Source organism: Macrosteles quadrilineatus, unplaced genomic scaffold, assembly GCF_028750875.1.
Source record: "Macrosteles quadrilineatus isolate MER2022 unplaced genomic scaffold, UCM_ALF_1.0 Scaffold_7__1_contigs__length_78375512, whole genome shotgun sequence".
NCBI lineage: Eukaryota > Metazoa > Arthropoda > Insecta > Hemiptera > Cicadellidae > Macrosteles > Macrosteles quadrilineatus.
The window spans coordinates 56,518,986-56,540,308 of NW_026542600.1; the positions used below are offsets into that span (position 1 = coordinate 56,518,986).

At 35.9% G+C, this 21,323-nt stretch overlaps 1 protein-coding gene across 1 annotated transcript; it reads left to right on the forward strand.

Moving 5' to 3' along the window:
• Positions 1-3,282: 3,282 nt before the first annotated feature.
• On the forward strand, positions 3,283-19,725 carry LOC128997881 (dnaJ homolog subfamily B member 9-like). Its single transcript, XM_054423659.1, has 4 exons — positions 3,283-3,407; positions 5,627-5,843; positions 8,761-9,032; positions 13,024-19,725. The coding sequence occupies exons 2-4, from the start codon at positions 5,627-5,629 to the stop codon at positions 13,258-13,260; spliced, it is 726 nt and encodes a 241-aa protein (XP_054279634.1). The 5' UTR covers positions 3,283-3,407; the 3' UTR covers positions 13,261-19,725.
• The last annotated feature ends 1,598 nt before the right edge of the window (positions 19,726-21,323 follow it).

Here is a 21,323-nt window from a genome sequence, read left to right on the forward strand (position 1 = left end):
TCAAAGCTTGTGGAGAAGATAGTTCTTACTACTAGCTCACGGACCATCTAGAAATCAACAGGACAAGGTTCCCAACATGGTTTCCAAAAGAAGAAATCTACAGTTACAGCCTCGGTAGAATTGATTGAACACGTTGTGGACAAACTCGAGAAGGGGGAGAATGTAACGAGTGTCTTCCTTGACTTGAGTAAGGCCTTTGATCGCCTCAGCCATAATCTGATCCTTGCAACACTTGAAGAACTTGGTTTGCAAGGTGTTGCCTGGAAATGGTTTCAGAGCTACCTAGTGGGACGCAACCAACTTGTTCAACTAAGACAGAAAGTGAATGGGAGAGTCTCTGCATACAGATCAGAACTGCTTCCTGTTTCAAGAGGCGTACCCCAAGGGTCTATCCTGGGGCTGGTGATTTTTATCCTATTCACTTATGATCTTCCATCACACCTCGAGCCGTACAGCAAAGCATTAATGTACGCTGATGATACAGTCTTAGTAACTTCAAGCAAATCAGTTGAAGATCTTGAAGTTAATTCTTACATAGCCTTAAACCTACCCATTGATTACTGTAACATGAACGACCTGGTATTCAATGCGGGGAAAACCAAGCAGGTAAACATGGGAACGAAGAGAGATGAGAATTCTGGCTGTCCATATCTTCAGGTCACTAAATCGTCAAAGCATCTTGGTTTGGTTATTGACAGCAGGCTCTCATGGGTTGATCACATAGACGAACTATGCATGCGAGATTGAGCAGTGCAACCTTCGCTCTAAGACGCATCAAGTGCATTAGTACGACAGAAGCCCTAATAAAATCATATATCATTCTCTCTTTGAAAGTCATTTCAGGTATGGCATTCAGCCTTGGGGAAGTGCCTCTCTTCACATCATCCAACGTGTGCTGGTCCTGCAAAAGAGAGCGTTAAGAGTCATGGCTGGCCTAGGCTGGAGGGAGAGCTGTCGAGAGCCTTTCAAACAGTGGAACGTTCTCACTGTGGTGACCATCTACATCTTGGAAGTTCTTTCACTCGCCTCCCTGAAGGGTCTCCATAAAAATGAAGATACCTACCAGTACAACACTCGGCGTGCTGGAGACTTCAACCTTCCTGGCCATCACAGCAAGCGGGTTGAAATGAAGCCATCGTACAACGGAGCGAATTTCTTCAACCTACTACCAGATGAAGTCAAAACTTCAAAACCTCAAATGTTTAAGACAAAACTGAAGGAGTGGCTGCTAGGTCATCCATTCTACACGATTAATGAATTCACCAACTGGCGGAGCAAGTGAATGTATCGAACATTTTATTGTAAAGCAAGAAGAAAGTCTATCTAATTGTTTGTACATACACTTTGTATTTTTGACACTATTTCAATCTTGAAGATTGCAAATAAAGCATCTCTCTCTCTCTCTCTCTCTCTCTCTCTCTCTCTCTCTCTTTTAGCTTGCGTTTATTCAAAGACAACGAGGTATCTACATCATGTGTCTTCTAAAACGCACTACAGCTAAGTCATATTAAAACTGATCACTATTCACAAGATCAATAATTAATCTTTATGTAACGCTAACGCTGTCAGCTTCCACCAAAATTACCAATACACGCCAATGTCCTCAGGTAGCACTGTTCCATGGGGGGCTAACACAACACAATTGCGAACAACCGAATCCCATGACGCCCATGACTAGGTTTAAAAACACGCAGTTATTTATATTTAAATCCAAGCCCTTCTCTCTGTTTAGATTTGCTAATGCAATTTATGGATAAAACATCATAAAATTAACAAGCTTTAATCCTTTATATGATCTTTTGTCTCTTTTAACGGTGATAAAAAGTCATATCTTACCCGGGGCCCTATTTTTGAAATGGTTGACTGTTGAGTTGAGTGTCGAGTCATTCTATTTCCAATCGTTTCGTATTTTTGAAACGGTTGACGGTGGACTTATACAACCAAAACTACTCAACACCTATCGAGCTGTTGAGTGGAGGTTGACTGCACTTTCTTCTTCCTCTCTTTCGGCAAAAAAATACTCTTTTTGAGACGACGCCATATTGTTTTGTTATTGCTTTAATTTACTAATTGCGATTTAGAGGTTATGTATTTGTTGTCAATGTATTAGCACCCAATTATGCGATTGTTTTCTGTAGAATAATCGCATTTTAATTTTATTTACTGTGTCAATACTAGACTATTTAATCAAGGGTTTTATTCTTGTTGGAATGTTTGAAATAGACTAGGCATACTAATTGAACTTATTATAAGATAATTAATTGTTATTAGACCTATAATTTATTAAGGATTGTGGTAGAGAGAAACAATATCATAGTTTGTTTGAATACCAAATTAATTTAAGTTACGATATGCTTTCAGTGCAATGGCAAATAGCCGCTTTAACCTAAATAAAAAACAATTAAAAATATTATAAAACAACCCGATGAAGGAAACTAAAATAAGGTTATGTGTTCCGAAATAGAGACGAAGAAAGCAAATAATAATGTATTTAGGATGAGTGTAGGACCTAAAGTAAAGTGCAGCCTATGCCTAAACTTTTAATTAGCTACACCCTAAAACAAACATCCATAGTAAATTTTATTTTTTATACTTAAGTTTATTACTTTATTTAGTTTACTTTAGTTAATTACTTAAGTTAAGGTACTTTGCAATCACTAAAATTAAGCAAGACATAACCTCAATCTCTCAAGAACGGAGTTGACAGTTTACCTCAGTGTCTCGAAATATGGCAGATTGAGATTAGCTGCCAGATTTTAGAGTAAGAAGAGGTTAAATCGAAGTCCGCAAGAACTCTGCATTGTGATTGGTTCAAAATGACGTCATCTGAATTTTTGACGGTCGTATGCTCTACATTTCCACCACGAGTCTCTCAACTAGTGATCCCCAACTCGCTTCCCAACTGTTGGGTTTCAAAAATACCAAATCATGTTGTTGGTTGAGTTGAGTGCTGACGATTGACTCAACTGTCAACCATTTCAAAAATAGGGCCCCCGGTTTCAATTGATGAATTGAGAACAAGCACTGCTCATGAAAAGGCAAAATGGGTACATACATATACAAAGCTTCATGATAAGATTTTAAGCCAACTATAGGTGGGAAAAAAGGTTTACAAATAAAAGACGATTGACGAACAGCTGGGCACTGGGCAGTGCTTTTTGCCGTTCTGCGAAATCCAGCTGTTAAACATATGTTTTGAAGAAGTAGCCAATCACAAATGAACAAATCTCTCGAAATGTCATAACCTCTCACTTGGCCGTCATTTCTATTAAATAACATTGCACGCCTCACTCACTGCACTGTGCTCTTGCCTAGTACACCTGTGTTTATTTTAGAGGTTGAGGTATTTTGTGAGAGTTCTAGAAGTGAAAGTCTCAATCCATCCTTGCTCTTGGTTGCTTGGAAAAGTAAGTAGATTTCTATGCATTTTCTTTTTACTAATGTCCTCTATTATTAACCCAACCCCTAATTTATCTAATTCACTTCTTGTGTTAGTAGGCTAAAATGATAGTCTATGTAATTCAGTTGCACCTTACAATAATTTGACCAACAATACAAACACAATGACCATAATATTATCATTTAATTGACTATTCAAATCAAAAATCTTGATTTGAATAGGCTATTTGTAACTTGTGTAGAGTCACTTAGGTCTGGTTATAGGCCTAATTTCCACTAATCACCTAGTTTGAGTGTCATCTAGTTTGTTTTTTTTTTGGGGGGGGGGGGTGGGTGATTATTTCATTGGCATCATGTTATTATTTTCTTGGAACTAATTCATACTCTAAACCATATTTTAAACTAAATATATTGATGGGGTGCCGCTAGCCAAGTGGTTAAGATCTTTGACTTCTATGTAAGAGGGACATGTTTGATTCCCGGCATATCCACTCAATAGGCTTAGTCCGGTTTCCCTTAAAAGGTTTTTTGCTACTGTTCCTTCTGTAAAAATGCGACTAGCATAGGGACTAATTACCTATTACATTTTAAATATATTGGCTACTAAAAACAAACAAATTCGGGTAGTTTTGTTTTTAGTTAACATTCATCATTGCTTACGCAAACCAATAAAATTAATCATCCTCTGTAAATTTTTAAGACAGGATAAGTAGCCTACTGTAACTGAAGAATTTGATTGCATGAGGAGAATAAATCCTGTTAGGCTTAACTTTGATGCTCTGTTACCACAGCAGCCGTTGTGTTTAGATAAGTTGTTAAGTTGTTCACTAAGTTATGTATATTTTAACTTTATTTTTTACTCTACACAATAAGCTACCGGTACTTTAATTTATACTTTTAAATGAAATGGCGACCATAAAAAAGTACACATCATAAGCCAAGTATGAATGGAGATGAGTGTAAGTGGCACGATCTTGTAGTCCTGTTACTGACTTAGACTGACAAGTTGCTTGGACAGGAACTGTTAATTAATAGCCCATACAGCCAATGGCAACTAAGGGACCTACAGTTAATATAGTGGAATTCGAACCACATTTTTGCCTTGTAATTTACGAATTGGTCTAATCATCAGGATAGTACCGCAGATAGTCGTAGTACTTACTAGTGTGGACCTTAATCCACACTAGGGAGTATCTCATCCAAAGATCATGGCCTATAAAACATGATTTGTGACCTCCGAGTAGCTGGATTACACTACGACGCGACGTTCCCAGTCACAGCTCATTCTATCCAAGGATTGGCGAAGAGTTTTAACAAAAAGTGCAAACGGTACCTACCTACGAGTATACAGCTACGAGGCCCACAGTGGTAAGGTTGGCTTTTACCACCATATGCCCTATCCATATTTTGATTCTCAATATTTCCATAGTTCTGAGAATTCTTTATGCTAAATCCAATCTTAATCGATCAAGATTAGGTTGTTGAGGACGAGCCTGAGTGGTGTAGAAATATATATAATTTTTTGTATAAAGTTATAACGCCTAGGACTACATAATAAAATTTACGGTACTTTAAAACTTTATAAGTTTTAACTACACATAAAATGGCTAACTTACATCCACCACACTCATTCTTGCTATTTTGACCAACATAGGTAAGTTTCACTTTGTAAATTTTTGCAAACTAAAAAAGTGCTTAATTCATTGTACGGTACCTAATATTTTGTGTTTAGCCCTCTTAAAAAAACGCTTTTATTTTAATGCTTCCCAGTGAAATAAATATACACCTTTATGGATTGGTATTTTGTATGTGAAAATATCCACAATAATTCTGTACAGTACCTATGTTTGTTAGTTGTCAAATGTAATTTTTCAATTCAAGTAACAATCAAGTAAATGCCCAGTCTAAAACCAATGTTTTGATTATGTCAAAATGTTTATTGGCAGATAAAATACAGTAGAACCTCGATAACAAGACTCTCATGGGGATTATTAAACAAGACTTGTTATCGTGGTTTGCAATAATGTGTGTAAGAAAATTTGAAAATAACACCTTTTATCAAGGGTGAGTTAATAATGTCCACATTACATTATTAAGTATGTTTTCCACACGGTACTTAATATATGCTATCATATAATACTATGTTATCGTACTATGTTATTAATAATAGGTACTATGTTTATCATATGTCATCATCGTTCCACTGTACCTATTGTTTTATTTTCAGATGCAGTTGTTTCGCACAGTATGGGCCGTTGTTACGCTAATGTTGGCTGCTGTCGAACTAGCAGAGATGAAACGTGATTACTATGATGTTCTTGGCGTAGACCGCAAGGCTACAACACAACAGATCAAGAGGGCATTTAGGAAACAGGCTGCCAAATATCATCCTGACAAAAATAAAGATCCAGGAGCAGAGGATAAATTCAAAGAAATTAATGAAGGTATATTTGTTGTAGAGAAGGATAATAGGATTGGCAATGGGTTTGTCACAGTTTTAGATGGTGACAATAATTTGGTTTTAAAACAGTTATATGCCTTAAGTAATCCTGGAGTTAATTGAACAACAATTTTTTTTTAGTTTTTACCTAAATTGTCAGTTAATACAAATCCAGTCTTCAATGAGCCTACTCATATTTAATCTTGACATACAAAAGTCCCACACAAGTTGACCATTGTTCCGAGCACAGACTGGCGCCAAGTAATTCGTTGAATCACACATGCGAGCACTAGGCCTAGTGTTGGTATTCAGGCCTGACCACTGACCAGCGAACGGTGAGGCGAGGTGCAGGCGAGGCGCGGCTATTCTGTAATACACGTGATTAAATGGAGCACCGCACATTGAGCAGAGGCTGCAGCCTCTGTCAGGCCTCCGTGGAATACAGTTTTCCTGCACCTCGCTCGCGCCTGCGTTGGGTTTCTAGTGTTTTGTGAGTGAAAAATATAGAATGGAGCATTTAATTCAGATGGTTATGTGGTTGAGCTTTAAATTCCTTTCCACTAATGCCACTTTCAATCAAGTTATGGATATCATCAAACTGTTGTTAGTTCACCCGAAAATATTTTCTAAAAGACTGGTCTAGCAGTTCAGTAGGTAGTCAAAACATACTCTCCATGGCTCAATATTTTTTTTCATGTAATTCAAAAACATTTTTTACGTTTTTCGGATAGCGAATAGAGTGAAACTAAATGATTAAACTCACAATCAGAATTAGTAAAAGTTCAAAGAATCTTCCTTTCCTCGCGACAGTAGCACCAAAGCTAGGAAACCTCTGTCTCGCCTCGCTTCAATGTGCGGTGACAAGAAAAAGTCCTCACTCCTGCCTGCACCTAGCCTGCACCTCGCCTCTCTCCAATGTGGGGTGGGCCTGACATGGTGACTCAGTAGGCTATGGCAATGGCATTGTATTAGTGAGTGTAGTGATGAGGCCTTTCCATATGTGCGTATTAGGTCTTTCTAGATTCCATATGTATGCAATTGATTTTAATGTTGAGTCTTAAATAAGTTAAAGTAGCTTGATTACATGGGTGCAAAATATTCTGAAAAAAGTTGCGATTCATGAGAGGTTCATAAATATTGTGTACTTTCGTATTATATGGAGGCCACCCTTATACAGCGCCAGCGCTTTCTGATGGTTATGTTAGGTTGGGTTATCATAAATATGTTTGTAGGACTTTCCTCGTTTTGTTATGAATCGAACGATACCAGATGAGTCATACTTTCGCCCACCAAATCCCCTCCAAGTAGGCCAAGGTCAGGTCGTTGACTGGAGCACGTGCATCACCTGACACTTCGCCTGTATGTGGGCATTGAATACAGAAGGTTCTGTATTCATTGATCTGGGGCAGTGTCATGAGTGATGACTCATCTGGTATCGTTCCATTCACAACAAAACGAGGAAAGTCCTACAAACACATTTATGATAACCCAACCTAACATAACCGCCGCAATGCGCTGTATACCTACTTGGCGGAGTATATGTGGCAGCTAGCGGCAGTGAAGCATTCATTATTCAACTCAATCCTCGCCGACTTCTGGGAGGCAGAATCCAAAGGCCGCTAATCGTAATCAAGTCAAATTTGGACTGTAAGTCAATTTAAGTATGTTATTTTCAATTATGTAGTTATTTTCTGTCTCAGGTAAAAAAAAAATCCTTCTAAATTAGTGGCCTCCGGAAATTACCAAATATTGTAATTTTGGTATTGGAGAAACAGAACTATTAAAGCTATACAGGTCATTTAAGCTTGGCTAATTTGAATAGAAAGGTACAACTGGTCCCATGCAACAAGCTAATGCAGTGAACTACAAGCGTCAAGCAGTAACAAAAACAATCTCCATCAATAGAATTAAAACGCACACTAGAAGTTTCAAAAGTTTGTGTGCTTTTGTTATACTGTAATAGAAGACCTGGTATTTGCCAAGCAAGAGCAGCTTATTGAGCCTCTTCTGGCCCAGGGTTTCAGTTCCTGTCAAAACCCATGTTTCTATCACACCGTGAAATTTATCTGAGTTATGTAGGCAGAACTACATCCTTGGTTTGATTTTGCCCATAGCGTCTCTTGATTTTATTGTAAATGTCAGCCTCTAAGAGCCTTTCTTGATATTACCTATCCACCATTTTCTTCATGGTCTTCAGGAGAAAGGATGGAAGACTTTCAAGTCCAAAAGCTTTTCATATCCTGAAAGCTAGTTAAAACTTGTCCTGAAAAGGGACTAGATGGTCCACATCCTCTTGTTAGAATATGGGATTGATTAACCGGGAAATGTCTTATTGTACTTCATCTGCTCTTCATGAGACTCTCTCAGCCCTTCAGATTGTTTTGTATTACTGTAATGGTTAAGAGATCCTATTATGCGTTTCATTTTTATTTGTTGAAACATTCTACGGACACCCTTTCTCATTATAATCAACCCCCTGTCCCACCACCATATTTGTCTACTATACTTCCTTTCAACTTTGGAACTGTATGTTAAGACCTTTGTTTGACTTTTTGTAATTTGAGACCATCAATAAGTACATTCCTGGCTGAAATAAATCGTTTGGCTAGCATACTCAGCCAACTCTTTCACCATTTTAAACCAAATAACTTCACTTTGTAAAAAAACTAAGGACTCTCACAAAAGTTTATAATTCAGCTTTTGGCAGCCCTTGAAAAATCGCATTTAACTTGTTTGCTGAGGTTGCGTGATGGCCAGCTGCGGCGTTTAGTGTGCAAAAACTTTTAAATTTAAGAGGCATATTATAGCATGTACTGCGTTCCAGTTGTTGAGGACATAGTTTTACAAGAACCAAACAGATAGCTTTTTAACTTGTCCGATTATCAATATTTGAATTATATAAAAAAAAATTATTTTTTCAGCCAATGAAGTATTGTCAGATGAAGAGAAGAGGAAAAGGTATGACATGTTCGGCCATGAAGGACAGCCTGGCGCCGCACCCCAGTGGCAAGAAGGTCCGGCCGGCCATGGTGGATTCCAGTTTACTTTCGATGACGATCTTTTCCGCAACTTCTTTGGCCAAGAGTTTGGAGGTGAAAAGTTCCACTTCAATCAAAGAGAGTTCCACGGAAGACAACCTCATCAAGGCCATCAACATCACAACTTCTTCAGCTTCAACGACTTTTTTGAAGAGGTATGCTTATGGTAATAAAAGAGAATTCTATCAGGAAAGATGACAAGTTTGTGAAATGACATGATCTTGACTAGTGAGAGAAGAGCACACTAAATAATCTATATAAACACTTAATATAGAAATATTGACCATGAGTCTACAACATGTAATGTGTTATAAAGTTCCTGGACGTTTACCTTTACTTTACTGTGGTTCATCCCTCAATAGAATAAAATAGTTTTTACCAGATTTCAGAGGTGCAATATATTCTGAACTAAATTAAAATTAGCTTTCAAGAACCATGATCTCCTATTTCTTTATCTTTTACTCTTTGAAAACAAAACCTTGGATGGAGTAAAGGTGTCAAATATTATCACAAAACTCCTCATCATAAACTTACAATTTCTAATATAAACCTCCAACTACAACTAATTATCATCAGACAAATTCCTTGCTACTACGGTAAAACTTGAGTTTAAAATAAAGTTTAGATAAAGGGAAGTAACTGCAATATTGGTTTCATGCATTTTTTGTCTGTAAATAAAATGTTTGCACAGACATTTAAAATGCAATCTTATGAAAGATTTGAATGCATCTGATTGTAATTACTTTGTCTCGTGGAAATTAGTTTTTATTTCTTATAGACTGTGTGAATGTCTCACTATAATAAGTATCACTATTATTTCATCATTATGTCACTTGTTTACATCATGATTATTTATTTTTATTAAGACTTCTGACCTCTAAGCCTTGATTTCAAACAATTTTTCGGGAGAAGTAGTGAATGGTCACAAATCACAATCATTGATTTTAAAGGCTAATAAGTTTTTAGTTTTCACAAATTCATATAGCCTATTTATCAAACTTCAGTGATGAATCTACACTCACATCACATATTTAAGTTGTCACTTACACATTTATGTTGACATTATCATTTGGACCTTGCAGTAAATTGTTGGATTTTGACAGTGGCGTAACAGAAGGGCCTGCAGGGCCCGCGAACCGGTGAGCAGGAAACGGCGAGCAGAGAGGCCTGTGAGACGAGTGGGTCCAAAAAATTTGGGTTCATTCTTATTCAAATGTATTACTATGGATAAAACATAGTTCCTTAGTATATTTCCCATCCTTTTGGAACAGCTGAAGCCAATTTTATTGTTAGTTCTGTCCGGTTTTCTTTAGATGTTGTGTTTTGTTTACAATTTGTTTCTATTATTTTAGGGTTATTTTAGGGTAGAATCCAGAAATGGATAACATGTGTGATAAATTAAATGTAAAACCTCCTTGATATAATCATTCTGATATGGATGATAAAATACAGAATTTTTATTTTATTCCAAAACTATTTACAAACGCTATAATGATGTAGTGATGTAACTTTTTGATAAAACCATGACTGAAATACTTAACACTCCATTTTATGAAACATAATCCATAATTTATTTACTACTCTATTTATGACTAATCTGTTTGATAATTATAAAGGTGGTCCAAAAATAACTCTGCGGGGAGGGGGAGGGTGTTTGATTATGTTGTATCGGTGGTCTAAAAATAACTCATGAGAGGTGGGCCCAAAAGATAAGTTTGCAGGAGGGCCCGTAAAAATGTGTTACGCCACTGGATTTTGATTGGTTCGTACTTTCATTCGTAACTTGGTTAAGTCTGTATAAAAAGAAACAAAATATCCTTCGACATGGGAAGGATGAGAAATACAATCTTCAGCCTAAAGTGACAAAATCTTCTTAATAAAAACTCCAAAGACCTTTTTTCATAAAAACCAACTGAAAAAGAAGTTCAACATTAAACTCATTCAGAATCTAAAATGAACAATTACAGTATGTTGTATATGGCCATGTTTAAAAAGGTCTATTCTAACCTATCAATCTTAATGAGTAAACATGCATGGTGTTGCGCAATACCCTTATTCGAGACATTTCTATCCATTAGTTAAAACAGCTGACAGTTGCCTTAGTGCAATCATTTTGTTTGAACAGCTTGTGAACGCTTGATTGCTTGTTGATATTCTGTTTTATTTACATCTTTCAATTTTAATGATTTTGCATTGTCTTATAAATTGACACATTTTTACAACCAACTTGTATTAATGCAATAAAATTTAATATAAATTGAAACACTCCTAATGAGTCTGATTAGGAGCGGAGTGCTAAATCAAAATTTTTGTTGTTTACCATATTATCCATGATATAAATATATCAACATCTTTATGAGAGCATAGTAAGTGGAGATGCAAGGTTTATCTGTTAATTAGGGTCTCTATTGAGCTTTAGTCACATCCAAGCAGGCTAGTTCTAATCTGAGACCGACGTGCTAATTACTTCATCCACTATTTGTCTACCGATTTCTTACCCCTATGGGACAATTAGTCTTGTAATGGTATTGAAAAGGTTGTGTATGAAAATCGACGCCCCTGCCAAGTATGAATCACAATTTTTTATTAGGTTTTTTTTTTAAGAAGGAGGATAAATCCCTGATGGCTACTGTTGGCAGTTGACAGATGTGTAAGCAGAAACATATGTTGACGTTGAAAATGTGCATTAGCGGCTTAGGCAGATCATAGAGGTCCAACATATATGCACAACAGGCCGATAGTGGGTGCTCAGCAGTTTTCATCAATGCAGTGATTGAATTTGAGAAATCTTGCTTGCCGATGCTGTGTTTAAACTTCAAAGGCTGACCGTAGTTCTTGATAGTCTTATAGACGTGCATTATGAATTTGATAATCTCTTTTGTAGTCACACCACGATCTGCACACAAAATCACTCTAATTTTTGTCACTGCTTCAAATGGGACTGATAAACAACAGGTTATTGGCTTCTGCCGTGGAAAACGTGCAAATTTGCAAGACCAACTCTGAACTCCATCTAACCATTGCGCACATTTTCTAGGCCCAAACACCTTACTCAATTTACATCTGTCAACTAAAGATGGAGTTAACAGTCGTTCACACCTTCATTTAACGGACGACTGAGCCCACAGATATCGAATCGTGATTTATATACTTGATGTTAGTGGCGTAGTCGTAAATTTTCCAGTGCAGGAATGTTCATCAATGTTGCAGGAAAATGCCAGTTTCTTACCAATCAATATACAAGTTCTTAGGAAAAACAGCCGTTTGCCCGTATTCCTGCCCACCACTCCCTTTAGGGAGCATAATTTCTTAATGTTTTAAATACTATGACAAGACTAATTAATTATCCCGCAGTGGTGGGGACCGTCTAGAATGGTAGTGATTAAAGTAAGGAACAGGGTGTAGGCCTCATATTTGAACTAGCCCTTTAGGCTGCGACTGTAGAGCTTAATGGGGATTTTAGTTTTACCGACAACTCTTATATTTAATGGGTGTTTCTAGTATAGTAAACTTAATTAGCAATTCGATTTGTCGCTAAAAAATCCTACACTTGTTATATTACTGTAATGAAAGAGCATTGATAAAATATTAGACTTTGATTTGTGTTGCGAGAGGAGTTTTGGAATTTCCAATTGAATTTAAAGTAAATAGAAATGTTTCATCTAGATAGTAGTGTTTATTGTATAGAGCTGTTATAATACTGTGTTGTTTTGTTACTAATAAATTAAACCAAAGAACTGACGTTTTAAGCATCTTAAATTATTTATTAGATGTACCCCTAGTTTTATTTAGAAAATAGATAACGATATTCAGGTCCATGAGATAGATCTGTACATATGTAGTTAGTAAAAAAATCTAACAGTTATACTGTATGTAACAAATAAACATTAAAAAAAATTGGGCCTAATAGTCAATGGGTCAATGGGTAAAAGACAAAGGTTTTCTTAAGTTATAGGTTAAGTTTTGCATTATTTTCGTTAAACAGACATTTTCTGTAGGCCTACTCCATTACTCTCCTAGTCCCATGAGTTTCGGATTATCGAGAGTTAAAACATGTTTAAGAGGAGTTAAAGTTGATGAATCGGCTTCCCGTTACCTTTTTCCAAATGATGAGTGATTAAAGGCTTTTCTCACTTTGGTTTACAGGAAGACTTCCCACAAAGAACATTCGGAGACTTCTTCGGTGAAAGAGATCCTCACAGGTTCGGCGGTGGCAGCTCATATTTTGGAAGCCATTATGGAGGTGGTCATCATAATCATCACGAGCCTCGCGCTTATCAACAGCAAAGTCGCTGGAGGTCGTCTGGTCACACTGGCACTCGATGCAAAACTGTCACTCAACGAATAGGAAACACCGTCACTACCTACACTCAATGCTCTTAGACCTCCCACCACGACGTCTGTATATATGTAATTATCATTTTAATTTTAGGTTAAATTTAAAGATTGCTGAGTAAAGATTGTGTCAATTAGGATGACGATTTGGAGGGATGAGGGAGAGGCAGAATAATGTGTTTACACACGCAGGTGGTCAGCCTGTAGTGTGGGACTCCTATGAGTATAAGACCCTTAGACTGCCCACTGCAAACTTCCTCCGAAAGGAGAGTCGCACCACCAGACGCTAGTGGTAATTAAATTAATCCAGCAGCAATTAATTGTTAAAATTTTACAAAATTACAAAAGCGACAGTGGTAGGGGAAGGGTTCTTGTGGGGATGTACATCCTGCTTGCACACTAATGGACACGATATATAACAAGGTATATTGAAATTCAAGCTTAGGCTGAAGGGTAAAATGTAGAACTTAATTACAGTGGTCCTGTTATCCCGAAATCTAACTGTTCCAAAAGGTTTAGAAAAAAATAAAATTGTTTAACATAAAACGAAGAAAAATATTTTATTTGCTGCTGTACAAAGAGGTTAATGACAGGCTATTTTAGTATTAAGGTATTCAGGTCCACCCTTATTCTGTAACAGAAACTTGAGTTTTATGTTCGTATATAAACACAGGAAATCATTTCTAGATAGAGGGAAAAAATTTAAGCATGTTAAAAACGACAAAGACTTTCTTCACATAATATTCTACGAAATATGAAAAAAAACATATAGGTTACGCTTTATGAAAATGTCTAAAATTGCATTAAATCACAGAGAAGGAAGGTACAGTGGAAACACGCTTATGGGATGACCGTGTGGAAATGTTTTTTTGTCAAGCAAGGAAGAGCCTGAACAGGTGATCGTTTTATGTTAACACTCTGGGAATTTCTATTGTACAGGGCAAAGGGTCTTCCTCCACCGTAAACGTTGTAGTTCATGAGGGCGAGGGGGCAGTGTTGTATTTTGCCCTAGACACTAGCACTAGTGCTAGACACCACTTTAGTGTCCCAATGAATGTTTCCTCTGTGACCAGAGTGGATATTGGGGAGAAGAGTGAGCAGGATAGGAGAGATGATGAGACAAATATTTGTCACACAGATTCCATGGGTTATTTCTACCTTTCACCTAATCCGTTATCAATTATGAATAGATCAGACGTCCTTGTACTGCTTATTCCAAATTTCCACTAATACAAAAAGGTTTAGTCCCAATTACAGTCGAATATCTATTAACCAAAACACTTTTGACCGAAATACCAATTTACCGAAAAGGCAACAAAATTAATTTTGCAGCAATGGTAGCATGCAGCGCTGGTGCAAAACATTATACTTTAGCCTCCTACATAACTAAAAGAAAGTTTAGGGTGGCGAGGAAAGTCTTTGACCTCTATCGCTGCCAGGAACCGCTGGGGAAAGAAAAAAAATGCAAGATTAAAAAAAACAATAGGCAGCCTATTTATCTGTGTAGAAAACATATCTTGTATTAGTTAAAATTGCTTTTCAACTTGACTTATAGCTTTATTTTGTTTTTCCTAATTTAGACAAATACCAAGACAAAATCATGTTTTGAACCAAAATTTAGGTTAGGCCTATATAAAATGACTTTGTCCCCCTTTATTTTGAATAACAGCGAAGTTTGGAACAGCGGGATTACTGTATTCATATCACATTGGAATATTTATTGATGATTAAGAAGAAATATAATGAAAAAGTATGAATTTCCTCTTAGGTTGTTACAGCGTAGTAGAAAAAGCACTATAGTATGATTTTATAAGTTACTGCACTAATTTTTGAAAAGCAACGTTCCTTTGCAACAATCTCTAACATTTATGTAATAGAAAGTTGATTTCTAATTGCTTTAATCTCTTTGAAAGTGTAGAACAATGTTTGATATGTAAATTTTAAACTTACCTTGAACTGTATAATAATGTATAAAAATGATACTGTGATAAAATTGTGTAAAAATGTTACTTCAATTCAAGGTTAGTACCTATAAATAAGACTAATATACAAATAGAGTTACCATTTGGGAAATGTCTGGACTCAGTTTTGGACAATTTTCTTCCTATTAAAATAAATATACTGTGTATTTTTTTGGGATACTACTACAGTAGACCCCCTCTTAACCGACCCTAATGGGACCAGATCTAGGTCGGATAACTCAAAAGGTCGGTTAAAACAGGCAATCCCTAAAATCATAACATAATGAAGTGCTATTAATTTGGAATTATATAATCATCATTTTGAAGTCATACTTTCATTACTGTATTTATAGAATAAACTACTATTATCTCCTTTTCGTGTTGATAGAAAAGTCACAAATAAACACAAAACGGTTAAGTCAAATAAGCCTACTTTCAGTGGAATTATGATAGTTCTAGGCAAGAGTCAATAAAAATTCCTATTTTAATAACTTTAGTACCTACTATGTATTAATTGATGCTTTCCAAATCCATCGTAATACAGTACAAAACCTTTTGTTGAAATTAAAGATACAAGCAAGAGGCACAAAAACTAACTTGACCTTGAACTAAGTTGTTAACCCTCCTTCCCTGCCCTCCCTACAAGTTGCCTTGTTTGTTTACTCCAGCGATAAGATAATCAGTTCTCAAAATCATAACGCACTTTACGATGTTATAAATTTGCCGCACAGATAACAAATCAGATCAGATGTGCTTGCGCTACGAACGATGATGACAAACTAACAATATGCTATATTTTTTGTGATCAATACAAAATAACTTATTCTTAGTCATATCCTGTGGAGATAAGCATATGGTTCAGTTCTCATCGCCCAGCGTGGGAGCGGAAATGCCGAGACTCCTAGAAAGCGGCGGTTAAACCGAACTGCTCTCAAAGCAATCCGATTATCGGTTAATACCAGGTCGGTTAAGAGGGAGTCTACTGTATAAAAATCATATAAACACTATGTATGCAATAGGCTATGTGGTTTTGTGCCATGCTACAATCCAAACAAAGTATGGTCTTTTATCCTTTCTCTACAAATCAAAATCTAACCCATTAAGTTATTTAATTTTCAGTTCTTAACTACCCTGTTGTGTTGGTGAGGATGTATAGTTTTAGCAGTTTAGCTTGTTCAAAACTTTACAACAGGTTTAAATCATGACTTTGTTATATCAGTTTCCCTAAGACTGGAAATTCCATCAGCAAGAAGCACTAATTAATATCAAGAGGCAATTATTAACTATGTATACATCGTCTAAAACTCTGCATTAAATTTAAATGACATTTTGTCTATCAGTAGTTGTATCATTGCGAAACAGTGTTCTACTTGCATGCAAGTTGTTTTCTACTTACAAATTTCTTGCACAATACGGTTCAGTTATTAGGAATCTGTTTTGATCCTGGAAATACTCTTTTCTTTTTTAAATGTCCCTCCTTTACATCCAGGACGCAAGGCTCTACTTGGAACTGTTTTACACATTACTTCAGTTCAGACTAGTCCTAGAGGGTCACGGCATTATTACACAGATTATATCCATTGGTGGGATTTGAATCTGGGACTGAAGTTCCACATTCTACCTCTAGACCAGGTCATTCCCCCCTATGACCTTAAGTCGGAAATTTAAGTCTCCATAAACTGGAAAGCCGTTCAAAAGGTGGTTTTCATTTTTCTCCATAAGAAATATAATTATGGATAGCTGAGGAGCTGATGAAATCTTGCACTCCTTCAATAGTGCCTCTTTCCATATCCTGAGCCAGGTGAAGCTACATACAACCTGAGATCAAGGAAGAAAGACTGGCATTAAGATGTTCGGACAAGCTGTGTTGGTATTTGTAGATTTCTAAACAGAAATGCCGACTCATTCCCTACTTTTTCGAGCAGTTTGTTTGTTGCGGAACAGCGAATATTCATAAAAAACTACAAGTACTGAAGTTCATTGAGTGACTTACACCCATCCACACTAGTAGAGATTTGGCTAGTAGCTACTCGACACTGGACAAATGCAGCATGCGCTTTCCCTCTTGAGTTTTCCTAACTACTCTCATGGCCCTATGACGTCCTCACAAACATCAGCACTACTTAAAAGTAAAGGAACACTGTATTCAGCAGTAGAGTCAACCAGGAACAAAGCAGTAAAACCTAAATATTTTTACAAACCATGTATTTAAAATTTGAGAAAATTAAAATCCAAATATTGTCTGACGGACTGGACTCTATTAATCTTTTAACAAGTTTATTGTGATCAGGCGCTCTTGATTCTTAATTAAGTTATCTAAACTTAAGAAAAATATGCCTGATATTTGAAGTCCAGTTGTATCCAATTATTTAATATGCATATGAAGCATCTATACACTAGATAGAATCCCTAGTTCCGATATACAATTCTAAAATTAGTGCCTGTTTGTAATTTTATAGATAGTAAAAATAAGTTTTAAATGTCATTATTGTGCTATGAAAGGTGATTTATAATATCAAAACTAGACTCTATAACATGTTAGGCCTTTTTGCACACATACAGCTTCACACTTTGTTTTGGTTTTAATGTGAAGTACTGTACCTTGATTCAGTATCACTAATCAATATTATTTTGGTGATATTAGTCAATATTATTTAGTTTTATATTCCTAATTTATTCAAAAAAGAAATTTATATTCATAAATTCATACTTCCTTAGTATGATTATTCATACTAGCCGTAGACAATTTAAATTGCACTTTTAAGTGTGTTGACATCTCTTTATTTTTCTAGTTTTAAAGTTATTACGACCAAATAAAACAATCTTTTGGAAACTGCTGCTTATACACAGCGCGAAAAATAACAGAGAAATGTGTGACACTAGTATCAATATCAAAACGTTCGACACATGAAATATATATTTAAACAAGCTCGAGATTTCACAACAGGATTAGATGCCTACTTGCAGTTTCCAAAGGCGATTCTATAACCCAAATTATCTTGCATTTTGCTTACGATTTGTTAGACTGATTTTCTGTTTATTATACCCAAAATGCTAAAAAATTAGAAGTAAATAATAAGGATGGGGTTGTTTTAGCAGTTTAGCTTATAACTTAAACGTCGCACATTGAACTTCACTAAGTTTTATGACTTTGTATCATTGTAATAGTTTTTACTTAAATACTTATGTATACACCTAGGGTACAAATTCCATGCAGTTTAACAGCTGTTTTATGTGTAAAATAATTCGGAAAATGATTAGAAGTGATGTCTTAGTGTGCAAAAGACCTAACTATCCCAAGGTACAGACTAGGTTAAGTCAAGGAGTGTTACTACTGTTTCTTAGTTTTAAATGGTAACAGTAGAAAGTCTATTAAAATAAGTATGTTATATATCAGGTAATTAATTGTTAATTGGTTTTGGCAGGTAGATCTTGCTAACCTTAAAATTAAACTCAATTGGTACATCAAAAAATACATTACATCACAACATCACAGTTTTTGCAATTCTATCCAACAAAATATAGATTTGCTAGTATATAGACTATAGAGTGATTAGAAACAATTGTTATTTTTTATTAGTGTTATCTGTGTTTTTTTTAGTTCTATTGAAAACTTAAATTATGCCATGTGAAAACGTTAAGAATATATTTGACTTCTATTATAATATTTCCTTTATTATTGTAAAACTATATCAAAGCTACAATACGTTTTTCCTTGTGAGTGTTACGTTAGTAACTCTTCTACAGTTAGTACTTCAATTACAGATTTGTCAAAAAATTATTTACAAATCATATTTTCTATATTGACACCTTTGTAGCTTTAAACGAAACATTAAAAGACTGTTATGCGTTGTAAACTAAAAAATATTTCTAATTTAGTTATATCACCTATGATTTGGTTAGTGATTACCTTAATTGTATTATTTTTATAGTTGGTTGTGTTATGTGAAGGTACTTGAATTTTAAGTATCCGTCAATATTCTGACGTGTAACAAAATTAACCCTAGGGCAGTTCCTTTGGATAGTTTCACTGAAAATCTGTTGGCTTTGACAGTAGATAGATTGAGACATTGTTGTTCAAGTTGTAACCACTTAAAAACAAAATGAATTGTAATTAAATTTTAGTCACCGACAGAGTATGCTGATTATAAATTACTGATTTTTATCTTGCGTGTATTTACAATATACAAAAGTCAGTAGCATTAATTAATGTTGATAGTACCAATAAGCTGTTAGAACTGTTATAAATAAGATATAATTTACTTTCTCAAATTGACACCCAATGCAAAAAACTGGCAAACTGAGAAGATTCTATTTTTATAACATACAGCATTTCAGTCAGTAAATTACTCTCTTATTCGAGTGCCATCTATTAAACGTTTTAACTCTGTGGAGAAAATAATTAACCTTTCAAAATTATGTCAGTTACCCTTGATGGACACTTAAAAGACAAGTACAGTCATATCCCTATAATCTGTATTTATTTGTAAATATCGTAAGTGAACCTAGCTGTATTCGCGTTTCTATTGTCTAATAAATTTTATTGACATTAGTATTTGTTAATTTACCACCCGATTCTGTATTTTACCGACTTTTTAGCCTGTGGTGTGACATGGTTTTGAAATATCATTAAGCGGAGAAGGTGCTGAGGTTGCTATAAGCCATAAGCTGTCCTAGATGGTAAAGGAGCTTTGTCAACTACTAAGAATATTACAAAGTAGAAGCCGAAGATTAGGAATAAAGTGACCTGACTTTGTATTGTGGATAAGGTTTACGGGGTGAGGGTAGTTGATTAGTTTGGTCACTGTTGTGGTCAGTGGAGGTTTTGGTGGTTTGGCAAGTTTGTGAGATGGTAGGGCGAGGCTAGGATGGTTGATGTACTGCTGGAGTAAGCACAATCAAGGTATACAAGCATCAAAACAAAACATAAAAAAATCCTGTGATGCTTGGGTGATTTGTAAAGTATAGGAGAGTTTGGAGTCAAGCTTGACTCAAGATGGAGATTACAAGTCTTTAATGGGGTCAGGCGGGCGTTTTTGAAATGGATGGGATTGGACTTGGTGAAATCCACGGGAGTTGAAATTGAAAAAAACAAAACTGGGTCTTAGGCGTTGATGGTGATACACCAATGGAGTTTTGTTTTTTTCAATTTCAACTCAAGATGGAGGTTACAAGTCTTTAATGGGGTCAGGCGGGCGTTTTTTAAATGGATGGGATTGGACTTGGTGAAATCCACGGGAGTTGAAATTGAAAAAACAAAACTGGGTCTTAGGCGTTGATGGTGATACACCAATGGAGGGTGTCTGTGTTGTGTGGTGGTGTTTTTGGTAGGTCCAGAAGGCGGTGTTGTCATCGAACTGAGTGAGACAGCAGGACCTGTTGTTGGGGACTGAGGATGAGATGATAGGGACGTACAGGATGTACAGTAGAGGGCTGATAACAGAACCAGAATTCTAGAATGAACAGTGAAAGGGGTGGATAGGCTGCAGAAGAGTACTTGGGCGTTGCTGCCAACGAGGAAGTGGGAGCCCATCCAATGACTGACAGAAGGAAGGATATGAAGGCCAAGGAGTTTTACACAGAGCCCATCATGTCAGACAGTTTTGAAGCCCTTTTGGACCTCGTTGAGTGTGAAAATGGTTCAGCATCGGTCGTTGGTTTGGAGTCATGTAACAACTTGCAAAAGCTGATTCTGGATGAAAGGGGGGCTTGGGTGTTGGGTAGTCCAAGAGAATGCACATGGATATGGATTATTGTCTTTTAGAACTTGGATAACTGAAAAATCATAAATTAATAACAATAATTTACCTGCTAACAGCTTTTTCTTCAATAATTACAAATAATAACTGCCTTTATAAATAATGTTAGGCCTACACAATAAATGCTTAGTGCAATGCTAGAAAGAAGACAAGGGGATATGCTAAATTGTGAAATAATTTAGACTTATGACAGCAACATGAAATATTTAAAATTTGTGTGTACATATATAATAATTGTGAATGTTATTTTTTTGAATTAATAACCCATTTAAGTTAATCTCTCCCAACAACTTTGAACACTGTTGGTGATAAAAATAATCCCACTATTGAAATGTGATTATCAGGAAGATTTATGAACTTTATTTTTTGTTATCAAGAAGCCCTTTGCCAT

Coding starts and splice junctions, on each gene's coding strand:
- LOC128997881 (XM_054423659.1), top strand. CDS start 5,627: ATGCAGTTGTTTCGCACAGTATGGGCCGTTGTTACGCTAATGTTGGCT. Junction 5,844..8,760: donor ATTCAAAGAAATTAATGAAG/GTATATTTGTTG, acceptor TTATTTTTTCAG/CCAATGAAGTATTGTCAGAT. Junction 9,033..13,023: donor TCAACGACTTTTTTGAAGAG/GTATGCTTATGG, acceptor TTTGGTTTACAG/GAAGACTTCCCACAAAGAAC.